At 42.0% G+C, this 22,586-nt stretch overlaps 1 protein-coding gene across 1 annotated transcript in view; it reads right to left on the bottom strand.

Moving 5' to 3' along the window:
* The window catches only part of EGFR (epidermal growth factor receptor), a 271,109-nt gene that overhangs the window by 31,922 nt on the left and 216,601 nt on the right, over window positions 1–22,586 (bottom strand). Inside the window, exons 10-14 of the mRNA XM_040353167.1 lie at window positions 20,846–20,919; window positions 17,165–17,255; window positions 16,149–16,348; window positions 12,184–12,316; window positions 205–295 (exon numbers count right to left, since the gene is read on the bottom strand). Of these exons, the coding sequence (XP_040209101.1) occupies window positions 205–295; window positions 12,184–12,316; window positions 16,149–16,348; window positions 17,165–17,255; window positions 20,846–20,919 (589 nt within the window). The remainder of the gene's footprint in view (window positions 1–204; window positions 296–12,183; window positions 12,317–16,148; window positions 16,349–17,164; window positions 17,256–20,845; window positions 20,920–22,586) is intronic.

Here is a 22,586-nt window from a genome sequence, read left to right as displayed (position 1 = left end):
TACTCTTTCGTCTCTGTCTATCCCACCCCACAAGACAGGAAGTTTAGTTCCTGAGAAGTCAGGCTTTCTTTTTTTCCCCTTCTTCATCTATCCAAATAAACAGTCAGTTCAGTAATCAGGAAGCCCAGGAGTAAACGTACAATGTGAATCACTTTCTATTTCACCTGGTTTATAACATATTATTGTGACATTCATCATACTTACCGGTCCAATGCAGGTAAGTGTATTGTTCTGTGGTAGGCATTCAGGGTGGCATGAAAAACAATTGTCATTTTCAATATACTCCCGGGGATCTCTGAAACAACAATATATTTTTTTATAGATTTATTTTTAATAAAATGTAGTTTTGTTTACTGTTTAAACTCATATTTAAGGGGTAACTCTAATAGGAAAAAAACAAAAGCAAAAAAAATATATATATATTAGTATAACATAAACAATTGCCACACAATTGTATTTTTTAATGTTACTAACCTTTCCTTTTCAAACTATAGAACTGTAACTTTCTGTAAAAATCAATGCAATATGGCTACCTGGAGGCATTCTGTACACTGTTGGTGTACAGAATGCCTCCAAAAATGTAATTTCCTGTTTGGGTGAAGAACTTGGCCCTGAGCCTAGGTTCACATCAATGCAGGTGGCAGTTCATCGGTTTGTGGTGCGTTTTTGAACTCTTTTTTCCAGAAGTTATTTTTTTACTAATAGGAAAGTATGACAGTTCTGTTCATTGAGTGTGACTTTGATGCAACTTTACACTCTCTGGCACTCAGGTCGCATCAAAGTAGTAAAGGAACCTTTATCTGTCCAAAGTCGCATGTTAGGGCTAGGGTTAAGGTTAGGGTTAGAGGTAATCATTAGTGTTAGGGTTAACGGTAATCATTAGGGTTAGGATTAGTGGTAATCATTAGGGTTAGGATTATCGATAATCATTAGGGTTAGTGGTAATCATTAGGGTTAGGATTATTGATAATCATTAGGGTTAGTGGTAATCATTAGGGTTAGGATTATCGATAATCATTAGGGTTAGTGGTAATCATTAGGGTTAGGATTATTGATAATCATTAGGGTTAGTGGTAATCATTAGGGTTAGGATTATCGGTAATCATTAGGGTTAAAGTGAAATCATTAGGGTTGGGGTTAGCCGTAATCAATAGGGTTAGCCGTAATCATTAGGGTTAGGATTATCGGTAATCATTAGGGTTAGTGGTAATCATTAGGGTTAGGGTTAGCAGTAATCATTAGGGTTAGAGGTAACCATTAGGGTTAGGGTTAAAGGCAATCATTAGGGTTAGCGGAAATCATTAGGGTTATCGGTAATGATTAGGGTTTGGATTATCGGTATTGATTAGGGTTATTGGTAATCATTAGGGTTAGAATTAGCTGTAATCATTAGGTTAGGGTTAGCGGTAATCATTAGGGTTTGGGTTAGTGGTAATCATTAGGGTTAGCGGTAGTCATTAGGGTTAGGGTTAGCGGTAACCATTAGGGTAACAATTATCGTTAACCCTAACAATTACTTCTAACATTAACAATTACCGTTAACCCTAGCTCTAACCCTAGCCCTAAATCCTAACCCTAACATGCAACTTTGGACACATAAAAGTCCCTGCACTATTTTGTTGCAACTTTGATTTAAGTGCCAGAGAGTATAAAGTCGCATCAAAGTCACATCAAAGACACACTCCATGAACAGAACTGTCATACTTTCATATTAGCCCCCACAAAAAAGTGCAAAATTCATCAAAAATGCAACACTTGTATTTTTGGTGCTGGTCCATTGAAGACTATTACACATAAAAGACAATCTTCTACAGGAAAATAAGTCGCTGACCATTTCCAAAAAATGCACTGGCTCAAAGCGCACAGATGTGAACTAGATCCATAGGAAACCATATTAAATGGACTGTAGTGCATTTTCCGCAAAATGCACTAAAAACGCATCGGTGTGAACCAAAGGTAAGCTACATTTAGGCATCCATTGCAACAAAAAAGGAAATATTTGGTGAGATACTCCGTAAGGATTAATCATTTCTAATGGGGTTGCAGACACTGCAACTTTTCTCACCAAAAAGTGCATTAGCTGCTTATAAAGATTTAGTTGCTCCCATTTTGAATCAGTCTGGCACAAGATATATCAAGACAAGACAAAGAGCTATTACTTCAGAACAGAAACAGGTAGGAATTTGAAACAAAGTTTGTTAAAATCCCTACAATGTACCGTTTATACTGTGTAAATATCGACTGTCTTAGTTATTAATTGGAGTTCTATGAATTTTCAGGTTGTCATTAAAAAAAATGTGCGCCGTCAGTAAATTTTCCATGTTTTGTCAGTAAAAAATGCTGTGGGAGGTTGGCAACACTGATCATGATCAGCGACTATGTGCCACTGTGATAGGCTGTCGAGTGGTCACATGATTGGGAGTTGGTCCCGTCAGGCTACCGATAGTTAGTCCAGCGAGCAGCACAGAAACATTGTGCTGCCCAGCGACACATGAGTGGGCATTATGTGCTATTCAGGGAGGACAACAGGTTAACCATCAGTGTAGTTGCTAGCCCCAAATGTATTTTATACATGGTATATTATCAGCGCCATATTTTAAAATCAAATCAAATGTTATCCCCGATAGCGCTATAAATTCACCCTAAGAACTGACTGTTCGTGACCAGTTTGAATCCCCCTATGCCACTGTTCCTGGCTTCCTATACATCTTAGTGCCACCATATAAGACTTCTTTCTGCACCCTAACACAGGCGGGTGCCAGGTTTGCGACCTACAACTTCAGGGACAATTTAAGCAGCTTGAAAAACAACGTCACTGGAAATATTGTGAATCATTTGGAGATGTTTGTTTCTCCTCAAGTTACTTATACTGAAAGGCAACACAGCTGTTCCATTTCTTTTAATTAGTAATAGAATCCCAGAAGCTAAAAGTGGAGATGTTACTAAAAAAGAAGTAGGTTATGATCACCTGGACTGGACTGAAAGAAACAAAAGGAAAAAATGGAAGGTGATATTTCTGTACTATGACTTTCTAATATTGATGAATATTTAAAACTCCTTAGGATATACAAGTTGGACATGATACCTGATATTTCAGAAAGTGCCATAAGGAAAATAGGTTTTATATGCGTGTGCAGTCAGTATAATTTTGACAAGTCATTTAAAATGCAGAAATTCATCTAGAATAAAAGACTTGGACATTTTTAAATTTGGACGTTGCCAGTGGAGGCTGTTGTTGCCAAAACAACGCCCGAGCCCATCCTTTTTTGAAGCCTATTGGAGCCTCTGGCTATAATCACATGCTTCAAAAACAAAAACAAAAACAAAAACCCTGATTGGAATCTATGCGTCCGGTGTCCTGTATGTAGATCAGGGGGCCGGATGCATGGATAGGGGTGAGGCGCCCATGCAACCTTAATGGATGGGCTGCCACTGGATCTGCCACTGGATCTTGCTGCATTTTTAAGCCTCTTGTTTCAATCTCAGAAGGAAATAAAGAAAGCTCACATCAACTTTTATTTACCCTAAAGATACCCTATTGCTATTCATTTCAACAGCAATCTTCCTATGAGGTTATATCTGAATTTAACAGATTATAGGCTTTTTATTTATATGTAGAAGTCTCTATTGTAAAGACATCCAAAAGCTTTGAGACTGCCATTAGGTGCCGCCATTTTGGTTGTGATGTCAGCAGCCCCAACAGGCTAAGACCTGTCACTCAAATAACAGCCTATAGTATCCTACATTTGCTCCTCCTCCGGCAGTCCCATAAAAGTTTCTGTAGAGAGATGAAGGCAGGGGCAGAGTAGCTGGGACAGTACAGACAATAATTAAGCACTCCCTGAAAAGAACAGGGCAATGAATGCGAAAAGGAAGTGGTTGTGCAAGAGATCTAACTCTTCCTGGAGCACCCTAATTATTTAGCAACAATACATTTTCCCATTGCACATGTTTCCTTTAATAGGCAAAGGAAAATATGTGAAAACAAAGAGGAGAGAAAAGCGCCACTACCAAAGTATAGCATTTATTAAAACATATTTATGAAATTAACATATCAATAAGTCTCCAGCCCCTCTGGGTGGATGTGATTTAAGGTGCTTGGAACCACAAAGTTAAAGCAGAGTTCCACCCATATAAAAGTCAGCAGTTACAAAAAGTGTGGCTGCTGAGTTTTATTAATCAGACACTCCAGCGATGCAGGCGTACAAAGCCCCACTCATCTCCCCCTCCTCTCTGCGGCCCCCGGCATTGTAACTGTGGGCGTTCGGCTGTGGCTTCACTGCCAGGCATGCACTGCATATGCACGAGCCGCGCTGCGCACCGTGACTGGCCGGGTAATCATCTGGGACCTGTGACGTGTCCCAGATGATTGCCGAGACGGAGGGGGGAGGTGAACTTCCTTCCGACGCCGCGGTGCCCCGGGAGGAAGTGGGAGCTGGATCTCTCTAAAAAGAGGGTATCCAACCCCCCCCAGAAAAAAACGACATGCCAAAGGTGGCATGTCAGGGGGTCACCTACACTTAAAGCGGAAGTTCCATTTTTGGGTGGAACGCCGCTTTAACCAGGGAAACGCCAGGAAGAACCAACAGAAGCAATAGACTGTGTAAATTACATGGATGAGAACCACTGTGGACAGCAAGGAAATGTGGTAGATGGAGGTGTATTGAAGGGAATCTTCCAGCTCCTGCAGGTAACGCACATTGCTGCCTTTATTTATTTTTTCCTATATTGCCCACGGCTTTGCTCGAAGTTATTAACTTCACCGGACCCCCATCGGAGATTCCAGGAATGGAGATGAGGAGACTCTGAGGAGTTCTAGACACGGTTTACCACGCAAATTCGGCAGAGGTATATCTGCAAAGCTTTCACGACCTTGTCACCCGAGGTCCAACGTATCTGGTAAGGGTCCCCCCCTTTTTCACCTGTGTGTGGCACTTGAGAAAGTATCCATTGTAGTGGCACTTGAGGAAGTATCCATTGTGGTGGTGGTGGTGGACAGCGGTTTATTCTCCATATTTTGCACTCTATCTTTGATCACTCTATGAGATTGGACTATCTCCCTTTGGACACAGTGGAATTTGTTTCCTTATCTATGGTCATTCATTTTTATTTGGACAATTGATGTTGGTTTTATACATGGACCATTTATGTTTTAGAGATACTATTGAGATTTTTAGTATCTCTTTTAGCACTTATCAGATTTGTTTCACACATTTATGAACGGTGTATTTTGCCACTATTAGTACCTTTTATTTTAATTTTATTGATCAGTATTTTTATTATTCTTGTTTATGCACTCAGTCAGATTTATTATTTAGCGCAACTATAATATTTTTATCCAGGAAATGTGGTAGGCCCACAATATGGGCGTGATCTTGTCATGTGAGGTAAATGGGCGTGGTTATGTGTTTCAGGGCAGAGCCCCTTTGTCAAACCTGACAAAGATTCAAATAATGTCCAAAAGTTCTCTCAGGCCCCGTACAGACGAGGGGACATGTCCGATGAAAATGGTCCGCGGACCGTTTTCATCGGACATGTCCGCTCGGAGATTTCGGTCTGATTGTAGTACACACCATCAAACCGAAACCGGACAGAGAACGCGGTGATGTAGACAACACCGATGTTTTCTATCGCGCAAGTTCAATGCTTCCACGCATGCGTCGAATCAATTCGACGCATGCGCGGGATTTCGGTCCGCTGGTTAGACGTACTAACCAGCGGACATGTTCGACGGACAGCTCTCCAGCGGACAAGTTTCTTAGCTTGCTAAGAAACTTTTGTCTGCTGGAAATCTGTCCGCTAGCCTGTACACACGATCGGATCCGCGGACCAGTTTCAGCGGACATGTCTGGTCGTGTGTACGAGGCCTCAGAGTGATCACATCACAGCAGAAGTGTACAACATTTTGGGGACACGCAGGACCCCTTCGTGAAGCATATGATAAGTACACACAATAGTGCAAAAACATTTAACATCCACCAATCAGAAACAAGATGTAAGGAGCCACCTTCTCAGTAGAAAGGGTTAACCAATAAAGAAGGGGGGAGGAGGGTTAGTCCTTGCTGCGGGGTCCCAGCCCCATACCTCACATTTGTGTAATGGAGCTCATCACCCGATCAGAACATTTGTCAGATTTGTCCAATCAAGGAGGCATGACCATCAGGGTCCAGCGTCACCATTGCAAGGCGACCGGACTGTTCACCAATCCCTATGCACTCCCCCGGAAGCACCTGCATACCTCGGTCTGGCTGCTGATAATTTTCTAGCAAGTTTAAAGGCAAATTGCAAGTGAATAAAAATAATTTATGAAAGTAAAAACACTGCAAGCAAGCATTTATAATACTTGATTTTTCTGTGCTTTTACCTGCATTTTTTTCAAATTGTTTTCTTATTGCCATGTTTATTCTGTCTTAAACCTTTTGTTAATTAACGTACAGCGTTGCAAAGCTGGTAAAGTAATCATAGGATATATTCCTGTTACAGGAATGAAAGCAGCCAAAAAAAAAAAAAAAATCCCCCCAGACTAAGAAATGTAAGCCCATATAAAATAGAAAAGCTGTTCTCTAATTATACTTCTATGCATTTACTAAATCTTGCTGATGACACAGAAAGCTAGATTTCCAGGAAAGTTAAAGGTCTGGATAAGACTAAGATTAAAGGCAGCGTTAAGGCAATCGGGAGTTATGTGTTCAGTTCATTTAGGGCATTCTGCGTATTTTAGAGCTAAACACAAAGCACTTCTCCTGAAACATCAGCCAGGTATTACGCAAATCGCCATGACACTGTATGCTAAAATTAGTGTTCTAATTACAAAGTCTGCACACAAGGCTTTAGGTGGTCTTTGAGGCACAGCACTGAAAAGGCAAAACAAAATCCTGGGCTGGAAAAAAACATCTTCAATTTGTTACTAACTAAGCACTTGCAAAAAAACGTTGATATGATGGTGGCTGATTCATTCTTTGTTATATTCGATTGATATGACGAAGGGACATATTTATAAAGCAAAGGGAATGGGATTTTCGCCAAACATTCACTGTGGGTGAATCAATCACTGCCATTTTTGTTTTTCAACTTATTTTGATGTAAGAATGCAGTTGACAATGAGGACGCCCGCAACATTTTGCCAACAGAGCAATACAAAAATAACAGTAGGGGTTATTTACTAAAACTGGAGAGTGCAAAATCTAGTGCAGCTCTGAATATAAAGCAATCAGTTTTCAGGTTTTATTGTCAAAGCTTAATTGAACAAGCTGAAGTTAGAAGCTGATTGGCTAGCATGTACAGCTGCACCAGATTCTGAGTGCTCCAGCTTTAGTAAATCTCCCTGAGGGGTCCTTTGTAGTATAGTTTAACCACTTAAGGACCGCAGAACGCTGATGCACATCGGCAGAATGGCACAGCTGGGCAAAAGGGCGTACAGGTACGTCCCCTTTAAGATCCCAGCCGTGGGTCGCGTGCGCGCCGCCACCGGCGCACTCGCGACCCGGTCCTGAGCTCAGCCACCGCGGGAGGCGCAGACACGATCACCGCCGGTGTCCTGCGATTGGGTCACAGAGCTGAAGAACGGGGAGAGGTAAGTGTAAACAAACCTTTCCCCGTTCTTCATAGTGAGTGTCAGTGATCGTCTGTTCCCTGTCATCGGGAACGACGATCAGTGACGTGTCACGCCAGGCCACGCCCCCTACAGTAAGAATCACTCCCTAGGGCACACTTAACCCCTACAGCGCCACCTAGTGGTTAACCCCATTCACTGCCAGTGTCATTTTCACAGTAATCAGTGCATTTTTATAGCACTGATCGCTGTAAAAATTACAATGTTCCCAAAAGTGTCCAATGTGTCCGCTATAATGTCGCAGTCACGATAAAAATTGTTGATTGCCGCCATTACTAGTAAAAAAAAAAAATATTAATAAAAATGCCATAAAACTACCCCCTATTTTGTAGACGCTATGGGCCAGATTCACAGAAGAGATACGATGGCGTATCTCCTGATACGCCGTCGTATCTCTGAGAGTATCTATGCGGCTGATTCATAGAATCAGTTACGCATAGATAGCCCTAAGATCCGACAGGTGTAATTGACTTACACCGTCGGATCTTAGGATGCAATACTTTGGCCGCCGCTGGGTGGAGTTTGCATCGTTTTCCAGCGTCGGGTATGCAAATGAGCTTTTACGGCGATCCACAAAGGTTTTCGCGTTCGTTACGTCGTCGCTAGCCTTTTTTTCCCGTCGCAAACTTAAGCCTGCTTTAACATGGCTTAACTTTAGACGAGCCATGTTAAAGTATGGCCGTCGTTCCCGGGTTGAATTTCAAAATTGAATTTTTTTGCATAAGACGTCCGGGAATAGGAAAGTACGTTACGCACGTCGCCGTTCAAAAAAATGGCGTCACTTCGCGCAAAGCACGGCGGGAATTTCAAAATGGAGCATGCGCAGTACGTCCGGCGCGGGAGCGCGCCTAATTTAAATGGTACACGCCCCATTTGAATTAGGCGGGCTTGCGCCGGACGCCTTTACGTTACACCGCCGTAAGTTTACACACAAGTGCTTGGTGAATCAGGCACTTGCGCTGAAAACTTGCGGCGGTGTAATGTATAGACGATACATTACGCCGCCGCAGATATATGTGAATCTGGCCCTATAACTTTTGCACAAACCGCTTTTTGCGACCAAAAAAATGTAGAAGAACACGTATCGGCCTACACTGAGGGAAAAAAATATGTTTTATATATTTTTTGAGGATATTTAATATAGAAAAAAGTTAAAAATATTTAATTGTTTTCAAAATTTTCGTACTATTTTTGTTTATAGCGCAAAAAAATAAAAACCGCAGAGGAGATCAAATACCACCAAAAGAAAGCTCTATTTGTGGGGAAAAAAGATCGCCAATTTTGTTTGGGAGTCACGCCGCACAACCGCGCAGTTGTCAGATAAATCGACGCAGTGCCGAATTCGCAAAAAGTGGGCATTGGGGGTATTGTAAACATTATACTATGGCTTATTGGGAATCAATAGGCTAGGTTTCAATGAAAGCTTCCCAGACATAAAAAAAAAAACATTGAACTATTTTGGAGAATAAGGATATCGTTTAGTGTCACTTTAACCTCACTGCTTCCAAAATGACCCATTGTTGGTTTAGGGAACAATAAACTTTAGTGAAGATTGGATCTTGGTTTGCAGCTGTTGGTCCTTTGGATTGACTTACGTACATTTATACAGAATTATAGATGAGATATTTCACTATTTAGATAAAGTAACATGTTCCTACAGTGTATTTAGGTGTCCAATCCTATATGCCCTGAGGACCAACTACATATCCCTGATGAAAATGTACAGTTTATTATGGCCTAAAGTTCCTGTGTCCTCCTTTTTTGTTTTGAAATGAAATATGTTTGTATGAAATAAATCCATGTCAATTTGATAGTACAAATCTGGGCTCACCCTTCCTCCACCAGTACTCCCCCCTCCTCCGCTATATTTAAGACTTTATCATTTACAGCTGGGATGACTTAAGCACCACTCCTTGCATCATTACACTGTGAGTGTAGTTCACATGGTGGTCTATGACCCCCTGCACTTCATGTGTAATATGATGATAGGGGTCAAATACTTAGGACATCTAGTGGTGGAAAGGAATTACTGTGGGGGACAGAATCAGAAGGGAGGAAGAGAATATTTCAGCCAGTGCTACTCTTTTTGTTTTAAACCCTTAGGCCCCGTACACACGGTCGGTTTGGTCCGATGAGAATGAACCGAAGTTCATTTTCATCGGACCAAACCGACCGTGTGTAGAGGCTATCCGTCTGGTTTCCTTCGGTCCAAAATTTCTAAACATGCTTCAAAACCGAACCGATGGACCGCTGCCCCATCGGACCAAACCGATGGTTAGTACAGAAAAGCATCGGTTAAAAACCTGTGCATGCTCAGAATCAAGTCGACGCATGCTTGGAAGCATTGAACTTCGTTTTATTCACCACGTCGTGTGTTTGACGTCACCGCGTTCTGCCCCGATCGGATTTTGGACTGATGGTGTGTACACATATCAGGCCGTACGGCCACTTCAGAGGTGAACCGACGGGCCAGTCTCATCGGTTTGGTCCGACCGTGTGTACTGGGCCTAACTGGGAAACTTTTTTATTTGCCTGGAGTTTAATAAGTCAAATACAACTTACCAGTGTGAACATACTTATTTTACACAGTAATTAGGAATCTTAAACAAAATGGAAGAAAAATAAGTTTTCAAGGTAGGTAGAAGAATATCTTTTAAATCATATTAGTGGCACCACTTATGTTACGAATATGAAAAAGGAATTGCTCCCACCCATGACATTCTTTGTATCTTCTAAATGTATACAATTGCAGTTACTCAAATGTTTTTATATACTGGGAGGGACATTTAAAGTAGATTTCTATTATTTATAGAAAAGTATTTAAACATATATAAAATGGTTTTCATCCTTTCCTAATAAAAAAATAAGTCTCCTAATTTTTGTAGAACAACATGCCACTGGACTCTAACCACTGAAGGATATATATTGTAGAGTGCTCCTGTTTAGATCACCTGTTCCCTGTCACATCACACCAATCAATACCGTATTCTCTCCAACATTACCTTTACTGGCTTTGCTAGCAACGCATGCATCTATGTTATTAAAATTGTGGTTTCAATCATCTGCCACAACCATTAAACATTTAAAAGTGTAAACAAAGAAAAATACCGCGCTAAAACCCTATGTAAGCTGCAACTAAAAAGTGATATACACACCAAAGTACGAGGAAAAGAAATGTAGTTGCGCTATAACAATTAAATAACATGTGAAAAAATGACAAAATCCAATGAAGTGAATCAAAAATGGAAGACAATAAAAATGTTCATTGATCAGAAAGTCCTAATAAGGTTGCAATAAATAATTCCAATGTGAATCGTATGCTGATAGACCACCACCAATGAAGATCACCGTAAGGGATGTAAGCTTACCAGATAGAAAGCATAAACAGCTTGCGGCTGTAAACCCCAGTCCGGGCCTTTGTAATGGAACTGCAACAAACACAACGCAATATGGACCCGGAAAAAAAATGCTCACAATAGTGATGTACCGTAGGATAAACAGAAATTTAATAAATAAATTTGCACTTACAAAATGGTTTCTTCATAAAAGCATGGGATAAAAAAGGAAAGCCGGCCGGCTCTCACAAACGCCCGTCCACACAGGACCGTAACGCCACACGTCAATACGTCTCCTTTCCCGACGTACGTTTCGTCATACAATGACGTTGTCTGGGGCACCAGTGAAAGGAGACGTATTGACGTGTGGCGTTACGGTCCTGTGTGGACGGGCGTTCGTGAGAGCCAGCCGGCTTTTCTTTTTTATCCCATGCTTTTATGAAGAATCCATTTTGTAAGTGCAAATTTATTTATTACATTTCTGTTTATCCTACGGTACATCACTATTGTGAGCATTTTTTTTCCAGGTCCATATTGCTACTTACGCATACCTGGAGAGCCATTGTCTTTCTTGTCCAGTGGTTTCCCATGTGCTTCTCTAATTAGTCAACTTGTCCTTTTAAGGCCAATTTCAAACTTATACGACTTGTCCCACGATTTGTGATGGCAAAGTAGCATGACAAGTCGTTTCCCATGATTTACAATGACAACCATTCATATTAGTACTACTTCAAGTCGTTCTGACTTCAAAGTAGTCCCTGCACTACTTTGGCACGTTTTTGATGGCACTTACACAGGCATTCCCTGAAATCGCAGCAAAATCACGGCCGCGAAATCGCGGTGAAGTCGCAGTAGTGTAAAAGGGGCCTTGGCCCCTTTCATCCTACTACTGATCTCCAGCGGTCATTTTCAGCCACCATCTGTCTACATGCACTCTCTACAACTCTGGCTTGACTTTCCGATAGTGACAACTGTGCACCCCACCTGCACAATACGTGACAGCAAAGCGGCATGTACTCTCAATCAGAAGTAACTGACAGGGTGACAATGCTGGGAGACCTTCGTCACCTCATAGCAGTAAGTGTCTGAACAGGGTTTTGTATGGCAAGATCACCAGATATTATTGTAACAACAGCTGCATATTTAAAAAGACTGTAAACAAATTTTAAGATTCATTTAACCTGTCAAAGCTTATATGAGATTTTAGTTATTGGGTTTAAGTTAAACTGAAATTACCCTGCATTGATGTTGCAAGATGGCACACATTCTTTTCCACGTTTGTATGTTTGACAGGACAAACACTGTGCAGGTCCAGGTCCCCAACAGCCCTGGTCAGAGCATAAAGGATGGCAAGCAGCTGCATTGCGAGCTGAAAGAAACAAAAAACAACATAATAATAACAAAAATTCTAATGCCAGCTATGGATAGATACAAGCACATTCGGACCTCTGTCTTTTCCTGCGCAGTGTGTAAAAATGCTTGTTGTCATGACTGATTGGCATATTTACGTTCTTAGCAAATGATCATATTTTCCCTAATATCAGTGTGCTAAAATCACCTATGCTTATTTCAAAGAATGACCTAACTGCCAATCTTAAATTTTACCATCATGCCAACAGCTAATACAAAATTGACCTACAAATATGCAAAGTCTCCTATCTGCCAAAAGATTTTTTATTTTGCCTAGCCATTTTGCTGAGTGAAACATGTCTCCTGAGCAAACTCCGCCCCCTCCTCCTTTCTCTGCCGCCAGCCAGTTAAAAAGCCCAGCACGCTTCACGCATGCACAGTAGGGAACCGGCTCTTGGGAAAACACAATGGGCCAGATTCTCGTACCTGCGGCGCAGCGTAATGTAACCCGTTTACGTTACACCGCCGCAAGTTTTCAGTCTAAGTGCCCGATCCACAAAGCACTTACCTGGAAACTTGCGGTGGTGTATCGTAAACACGTCCGGCGCAAGGCGGCCCAATTCAAATGGGGCGGGTACCATTTAAATTAGGCACGCTCCCGCGCCGGACGTACTGCGCATGCTCCGTTCGCAAGTTTCCCGACGTGCTTTGCGCGAAATTACGACGCGCCGACGTGTTGAGAATCGCGATGTGCGTAACGTACTTACGCCGGGAAAACAAAAAAATTCAAAAGCGACCCGGGAAAGACGGGCATACTTTAACATGGTGGAGTAATTTTACACCATGTTAAAGCAGCCCTATATTTGCGACGGGAATCTAAGACTAGCGCCGATGTAACGACGGGAAAAACCTTTGTGGATCGCCGTAACTGCTAATTTGCATACCCAACGCTGGTTTAAGACGCAAACTCCCCCCAGCGGCGGCCGAAGTATTGCATCCTAGGATCCGACGGTGTAATTCAATAACACCTGTCGGATCTTAGGGCTAGCTATGCGTAACTGATTCTATGAATCAGTCGCATAGTTAGAACGGCCCTAAAACAGAGATATGACGGCGTATCAGGAGATACGCCGTCGTAACTCTTTTGTGAATCTGGCCCAATGTCTTTGTGGAAGGAATTTCCCTATAACTACGGACTGTGTGGATAGGGTAATCAAGCAAATTTACTCCATCTATGGCTGGCCTAATGCCGCGTACACACGATCATTTTTCAGCATGTAAAAAACAAAGTTTTTCAGCATCTAGAAAAAACATATTTTTTTCCAACTTCATCATTAAAAGACGTTGCCCACTCACAATCGTTTTTAAAAAATGCTCTAGCAAAGCGTGGTGACGTACAACACGTACAACGGCACTATAAAGGGGAAGTTCCATTCGGATGACGCCACCCTTTGGGCTGCTTTAGCTGATTTCGTGTTAGTAAAAGACGATTCACGATTTTCTGTTTCAGTGTGATGAATGTGCTTACTCCATTACGAACGGTAGTTTTGCCAGAACGAGCGCTCCCGTCTCATAACTTGCTTCTGAGCATGCGCGTGTTTTTAACGTCGTTTTAGCCCACACGCGATAATTTTTTTACGATCCGAAAAATGACATTGTTTAAAACGTCGTTAAAAAATGCAGCATGTTCGATTTTTTTTTTTTTTCCGTTTTTCAGAACCCGAAAAATTATGTGAAGCTCACACATGATCATTTTAAATAAGTCTTTAAAAAATAAATTCCCCTGCAATCAAAAAGAGCTATAGTATTAGGCCCCATACACACGAGATGCTGTTAAACGCGCGTTCAGAGGCAGTTGGACAGCTTTTTCAATTGCCCCTGAACACATTTAATGTTTTCCTATGTGTCCATGCACACAGTGTAGTTTTTCGGCGTTTTTCAGCAGTTGCGTTTAACCTCGTTTTTTCAGAAGCAAAAAAATGGGTTCAGACGCAAACGTTTTCCACATTTCAGACGCGAAAGGCCGCTAAACGCGGCACCAACGTTCAGCCGCGTTTGCGTTTATAAGCGCTTTTAAGGTACCCTATTTTCTACACCAGAAAACACAGAAATATGATTATAAAGGTTAAAAAAACTTGATTTTTTTTAAAAAAAATATGTAATTACTTTAGATAATTTATAGAGCATTTATACTCATTGCTTTAATGCAATACACCACCAGCATTGTAATTTTAAAACATATATGTTCTGCTTTGAACAAGATGAAACTACCCTCTTGACCCCCAACTTGATTTCTTGGCATATGTTAAATATGGGATCCATTTCACAAAAATAAAAAGACAGAAGGAGAGGCAAATGAAAGTATCCAAGTGCTCACTCTGATCAAAATGGCAGAAATAGTTAAAATACATGCTTTCAGAGCTTGGGGAGGGTCTATGATGTTATCTTATATAAACGCTTTAGACGCAAACGCGGCAAAACGGGCGTTTAGAAACGCTGGTTTCTGCCTTTGAAAACGTGTGTTCAGCAGAGTTTGCACCGGCGTCCCGTGTGCATGGGGACTAATACTTACCTGTCTGGTGGTCCAATTCTGCGCTGAAGCCCCCAGTCTTCTAGATTTAACACGTCGGGAAGTGTTGAAAGCCCGAGTCCTCCTGCCATGCTCTGTGGGTCCTTTCTCCAACATCCAAGACCCAGCAGTGACATAAGGCTTGCAGGAGGATCTATAGCACATGGCAGGGAAACCAGACATCCAATAATCCCAGAAGTGACAAACGTTGAAGAATCTTACAGAGGCTGCAGTTCGGAAACAGAAGCGAGGTAAGAGACACGGGCTGCTGGGGAGGCGGTTATAACAACTCTTGTATAGCAGGGGATTAGCATTAGGTTTTCATGTTAGAAAATGAGAGGGATTTTTATAGACATCTGCCTGTATTTCTTTTATGACATTAGTATTTCATGCAGGGCTCAAGTCCTGCGGGAACGCGTGGGAACGGAGTTCCTGCACTTTTTTCACAGCAGGAACTCAGTTCCCTTTGCAGGACTAGAGCAGCCAAGCCGCCCGAGCCAATCCTTCACTGCCCAGCTCGAGTCACTTGCTTCTTTCTAAATCCTGCGATATTTGTGATTTAAGTTTAAAATTATTGTATCACACTTGCACAATTTAAATTTATATATGTTTATAGATTGTTTGTATTTAGGTTATTTACACCCAATATTGGGTACATTGTGGCCCTGATATATATTTCACATATGGTTGATGGTGTATTATATCAGTCCACAGTCCACACCTCCAGAGATTAAACCCTCTGGATAATTAGATCAGCGCAGTAACATTTTTCTTCCTTAGACCTCCGCAATGTCTCCTGGGAACAATGACAAAAGCTCCCAGGAGACATTGCGACAATGAGGAAGTGATGGAATACCCGCACACTACCCTATGAATCCATATACAGGAAGTGGCCAGTAACATAAAGGATTACTAAGGTACAGTGGATCGGGGAAAAAAACATGCGGTTTAGTAATTATGCATATGAGCGTATCATTTTTTTTTTTTTTTTGGTGAGGGAGTGGATCTTGGGTGGGAGTTCCCACACTTTTTTCCCCAGGACTTGACCCCTGATTTAATGCAACTCCATGGCATGGATAGAGAAGCACTCGTTATCTCTGTATTTAGTGGCCTTTCAGACCTTTGCTGTTGGTATTCTGGGTACTTATATTTACAGAAACCCAGCAAGTGGCAAGGGAATATTCCTATGCCTTGTTTCCCTACACATTGTACTTTTATTATTGTTTATTCACAAAAAAAGAAGAACTTCATATTGTTACATCTCCTATGGTGGTAAACTTACTACATTCTTCTTCAGGACTGTTGATCTCAATTCTTGTGTTCTGGTTTGCTTTAAAGATAGACGTCCAATTGACTGAATTAGCATAGCAAAGATTTGCGTTTTTTCTAATTATCACATCACCATCGCTTATTTCCTTGAGAGACCGCAATCCCAGAGATTTTATTGAGTCTTGATTCACTATGCCCAAAGAGTATCTGCCACTAGAATGAAAGAAAACATTTAGCATTTTTTTTTTAAAAACCTCCGGTATGTACTTTTACTATGTACAATCATTTTCATGTTGACATTTTCACAGTCTAAAGCCTCGTACACACGATCAGTCCATCCGATGAGAACGATCTGAAGGACCGTTGTCATAGGTTAACCGATGAAGCTGACTGATGGTCCGCCACGCCTACACACCATCAGTTAACTAACCGATCGTGGCAGAACGCGGTGACGTAAAACACAACGACGTGCTGAAAAAAAACGAAGTTCAATGCTTCCAAGCATGCGTCGACTTGATTCTGAGCATGCATGGATTTTTAACCGATGGTCGTGCCTACTAACGATCGGTTTTGACCTATCGGTTAGGAATCCATCAGTTAATTTTAAAGCAAGTTGGCTTTAGCCTACGGTTAAATAACCTATGGGGCCCACACATGATCTGGTTAACCTATCGTGTGTATGAGGCCTTAGACACATTCACATTTAACTTTTGAGTGCCTGTAATTTGCGCACTTTGTTCTCTTCTCTGATTTGTAAAACAATAAAAAAAAATATCAAAAAAGACAAAAAATCCTTTTTATCAACAAATCTAAGGGATTTCCATAACATTTACACTTCTAGCCAATGCTGTATCGTGGCCTAGGCCAACAAGGCCCAGGCCTAGGGCAGCACTTTGCAGGGGGGCAGCACAGAGACAGAGCACTGTCTATTGCCCATGAATATTACTCCTGGAGCCCCAAGTTAAAAGCAGCTACACCAGAACCACCATTTTTCATTTCTCAACTGCCTTATTCTTGGGATTTACTTACAGTTGCTTTGTTCTGCCTCTGATTATTTCAAGATTTTCAAAAACACTTAGGTCAGTGTAGTTGGCTGGCCAGTACTGAATTAATAGGAATCCTGTAAAAGAAAGGGAACTTATGTAGTTATTTTGCCTTGACAGATATCAACAAAAGTTATGAGGTCAAGAATGTTTGCATACATACTACTTCTCAGCCAGGAACATTCATTTCATTTATACGCCCCAGGCATTACTTCAAGAGTAGTCCCTAAACATACAAAACCAGATACTCATAATATCATAGTGATGACTTTCCTGGGGAAAATGTGGCAGGAGTCAGTGGTGGAGATCTGGTATCACTGCACTGCTTCCTCTGTGTCCTCAAACGTCGAAGGTAGTTGGGGTCAGGAGATGTGGTGAATATTTTAAAGTAAACTTGTCAGCTATTTTAAACATTAAAAAGAAAAACATGCCTAAACCTTTGATTCAGGTTAATAAAGAATACCCTTCCGGACTCTAAGGCCCCATACACACGAGAGGATTTATCCGCAGATACGGTCCAGCGGACCGTTTCCACGGATAAATCCTCTCAAAGATATCCGCTGATTTCGATGGGATGGAGTGTACACACCATCCCATTGAAATCCGCGCGGAAATCCTCTGCCGATGACGTGTCGCGCCGTCGCCGCGATTATGACGCGGCGACGGGCGCGACGCTGTCATATAAGGAATTCCACGCATGCGTCAAATCATTACGACGCGTGCGGGGAATCCCTTTGGACGAATGGATCCGGTAAGTCTGTACAGACGAGCGGATCCATCCGTTGGAATGGATTCCAGCAGATGGATATGTTGTGCAGCACAACAAATATTCGATCTGCTGGAATCCATCCCAGAGGAGATTTCTCCGCGGAAACAGATCCGCTGGCGTGTACACACCATAGGATCTATCCGCAGAAACCCATTTGCTGGGATTTATCTGCGGATAGATTCTATCGTGTGTACGGGGCCTAAGACTAATGCCGGATACAGACGATTGGACATTTCCACAACAAAACTGTGGATTTTGTTTCCGACGGATGTTGGCTCAAACTTGTCTTGCATACACATGGTCACACAAACATTGTCGGAAATTGCGTACGTCAAGAACGCGGTGACATACAAAGCTTACGACGAGCCGAGAAAAATGAAGTTCAATAGCCAGTGCGACTCTTCTGCTTGATTCCGAGCATGCGTGGAATTTTGTGCGTCGGAATTGGGAACACACGCTCGGAATTCCCGACAACAAGTTTAGTTGTTGAAAAATTTGAGAACCAGCTCTCAAACATTTGTTGTCGGAAATTCCGACAGCAAATGTCCGATTGAGCATACACACGGTCGGATTTTCCGACAACAAGCTCACATCGAACATTTGTTGTCGGAAATTCTGACAGCAAATGTCCGATGGATCATACACACGGTCGGATTTTCCGACAACAAGCTCACATCGAACATTTGTTGTCGGAAATTCTGACCGTGTGTAGGCGGCATTAGCCTTATCTCCCTGTCTTCCACTAGTACAGTGGGAGTATTTTACAGGTGCAGCTATTACTGACATAAAGCCTTGGAAGTTAACAGAGTTAAACCAATTGCAAAGGGATCTAGAGGAGTGTTTTCAGTTTAGGAAAGACTTTTACTTAGAAGATAAACAATGCCTAATGCCCTGTACACACGTTCGGGCTTTAGCCCGACCAAACTCACATCGGAATTCTGAAGGATGGAAGGAAAAGAGAACATGTTCTCTATGTAAACTGTGACGGAATTCCTCGGAATATCTGATGGAAAAACTCTGATGGGCATACACACAGTCGGAATTTCCAATGGAAAAAGTCAGTTGGACTTTTTCCATCGGAAATTCCGATCGTGTGTACGAGGCATAACAGGTTTGTTTTAACCTTATGCTTCACTAGAAGATAATAAAGTAGGAAAAAAAATCACAAAGGATATGATGTGTAAGGCCCTATTCAAACATGATTGATCAACATCTGATTTCCATGTGCTCCTAAACCCGGGCTCCATCCAGGCCTCAGCCCGGGCTCCATCCAGGCCACCCCCAGGACGTTTCACCCCACCCACAGGGCTTTAATGAAGTGCACAATTTTCATAAAAAAGACAAGAGCTTCTTTGGGGCTTGATCACGTTTTTGGCCCCAAACATCAATAAAAAGTACCTGAAAATGCACATAACATGCATTTTTCATGCAGTTTTGTGCCTAACAATGGTCTCCTCCTTCTAGTAATCAGCTTTCCTTTGGCTAAAACGAAAAACTCAAGCCTGAAAAATGCAAGAAAAAAACCCCCACAAAAAACTGTGCTGGTGAATCAAGGCTTAAGAGTATGCTAAAGGATATGTGTCTTGCCCATAGCAACCAAACTGTCATTTCTATATTCCAGGTTTGTAAAAAAAACATGAAACTGACAGTTTATTATGGCCAAGGTATGTCTTCACACTTTTCAGGCTGCCTGTTTGTAGGAAGAACTCTCTTATTACTTGGCTACATTTTTAAATATGCTACTAGTATTGTCATCCGGGAAAAATAAAGTATAGATAAAAGATAATGAAACACCCAAAACAACATGAAGACCTTAGATGTTTGATTTACTAAATACAAATACTTTGCAAGTGAATTTTCCCTTTTAGCTTAGAAAATTAGTTGAAGTTCTGCTGACTTTCATCATCCAATCATGTGCAAGCAAAAAAAATACAGTTTAAAAAAATAAATTCCTTGCATATGACTGGATATTATTTGCAAAGGGAATTCTCACTATGTCTGCTTAGCTAAGGGAAAATTCCCCTGTAAAATGACAATTCTGTTTGAAAGGGATCAGACTATATGCCATATGACTATCAACCATAGGAGTGCGCAGGGGTTGTGCCTGGTGTGCCTAGACACACCCTAATCAACCTGTGTGGCGCAGATTCCGCCTGCCCATATTTCACAAAAGCCCCCCAATGGGGCTCCTAAATAAATAATAAAAAAATGTAGTAATAATAAAAAAAATTACCGACACAGTCCACTGTCCTACTGACAGCAACCTCTACCCAACTGACAAGTCCACTGCCCTACTGACACCATCCACTGCCCTACTAACACCTTTCATGTTTTAAAGTGGAGTTCAACCCAAAAATGAAACTTCCGCTTTTTGGAACCCTCCCCCCATCCGGTGTCACATTTGGCACCTTTCAGGGGGAACGGGGGTGCAGATACCTGTATAATGAAGGTATTTGCACCCACTTCCGGGGAGAGACTCCCACAGGAGTCACTCCACTTCCCATCCCCCCGCTGCCTTCTGGGAAACACACTGGTCCCAGGAGACAGCAGGGACCACTGGGAAGGCGCGGCGCTACTCGCGCATGCGCAGTAGGGAACCGGGCAGTGAAGTCGCAAGGCTTCACTTCCTGATTCCCTCACCTAGGATGGCGGCGGGGGCAGCCGAGAGACGAGCTCGTCTTCTGCTGCCGACATCGCGGTCACGCTGGACAGGTAGGTGTCCATTTATTAAAAGTCAGTAGCTCTAGTATTTGTAGCTGCTGGCTTTTAATAATATAATTTTTTTCGCGGGACCTCCGCTTTAATTCATTTGGGATGCACACCCTAATGCAATAGACTGCACACCCCTAAGTTATCAACCCCTATATCTTCTGCTGTATAATCTATTATTGAACATACCTGTTATTTCTTTGATAGTTTTAAAGATGCTCAGCTTTTCTGGATTTAATGGCAGTGTCTTGGTGAAAGTATCACTAAAAAAGAATCAAATATATTTAGAGTTAGATAAAAGCAGCAAGTGGCCCCACATATTTGACTTGTGTTTATGCCATTGTGTTTAGTCATCTCCTAGCAAATCTCTACATAAGATCCATGTTTGGCCCCAGGTGCCCTGCTACTTATTTTTAAGTAGAATAACATGGTCTTGAAGATGTTTTTCGGTATTTAAACCAGTGAAGAATCCAGTGACAGGAGCATATCCACATTGCTTGCATCAAGTGCAATTGGTGAAGACCTAGAGGGGATTGATTTTCTTAAATATTTTAGGTAGGCAGGAGTTGTTTGAACCCACCAACACCCACCCATAATTGTTTAACCTTCTTTAGTCACCTTTTTCCAGTCCATACATTTTGCCTGTGTGTTTTGCATCCTGCCTTACTGAATACAGTTTTCTATTTGCCTTCAGGAAGCATACGCATGGCTGGTTTGTTCACCCACAGCCTACCCACAGCGCCAATTTATAATTATAAAACAGATTTTCTTTTCTCTCCTCAGAACCCATTGGAGCATGGATTCGCCAGCTTCTGCCTCACCCTTAAGGTGCTGCCATTCAGGTTCATGCTCTGCTGATATGAGGTCCCTGCCATGAAGGCCCTAGGAAAATATAATACTTACCTTTCCGTAATTTTCCTTTCCTGGTGCCTATTCATGGCAGCATACTTCCCTCCCTTGTTCTTATCTATGAGGTTGGTTTGAATCTAGTTATGAGAATGAGGGCAGGGGGGCTTTGCTCTCTTTTATAGAGATATAATGGTCCTGTGGGTAGGCTGTGGGAGGAGCAACAAACCATGAATATGCTCTCATGGATAGGAACTAGGAAAGGAAAATTACAGAAAAGTAAGTACAGTATAACCTTGGTTTGCCAGCATAATTAGTTCCAGAAACATGCTTGTAATCCAAAGCACTTGTATATCAAAGCATTTTTTTTACAGGGTATAAACGAGAAGAGAGGCGCCTCTAAGTGTAGCAATAAGTTGCTAAATGTTGCACCTTCATTAAATGTAACCATATTGCTACACTCAGGCCCCGTACACACGACCGAGTTTCTCGGCAGAATTCAGGCAGAAACTCGATCGGAGCTGAATTCTGCCGAGAAACCCGGGCGGGTGTACACTTTTGGCCGAGGAAGCCGACGAGGATCTCGGCGAGGAAATAGAGAACATGTTCTCTATTTCCTCGACGTTCAATGGGAAATTTCGGCTCGCCGAGATCCTTGGCGGCTTCACAAGGAACTCGACGTGCAAAACGATGTGTTTTGCCTGTCGAGTTCCTCGGACGTGTGTACGAGGCCTTAGAGGCTCCTCTCTTCTTTTTTTACACTCAGTTGTAAAATGACGCTACTCTTATATCAAGACACCGCTTGTATATCAAGGCAAAATTTATTAAAACATTGTCTTGCAAAAAGCTCTCAAACCAAGGTTTTACTGTATTCAATTTTCCATTTCTTTAGGCCAATCATTTTTCTGTAACCCTTTGCAAAGTTCCTTACATAGAAATCCTATCAGTCACATCACTTTCTGTTGCAGACTGACAATGCTACTGTAAGTCACTGCTTTGCAATTACCAGCAGTGCGCTTAACCTGCCACGCTAGCTCTTTCATTTGGCCATTAGGTTGCCTCTCATGTCTATCAGACAGGTAGC

Source organism: Rana temporaria, chromosome 5, assembly GCF_905171775.1.
Source record: "Rana temporaria chromosome 5, aRanTem1.1, whole genome shotgun sequence".
Taxonomy (NCBI): domain Eukaryota; kingdom Metazoa; phylum Chordata; class Amphibia; order Anura; family Ranidae; genus Rana; species Rana temporaria.
Note: the sequence above shows the minus strand (reverse complement) of the source record. Positions and strands in the feature narration are given on the sequence as shown.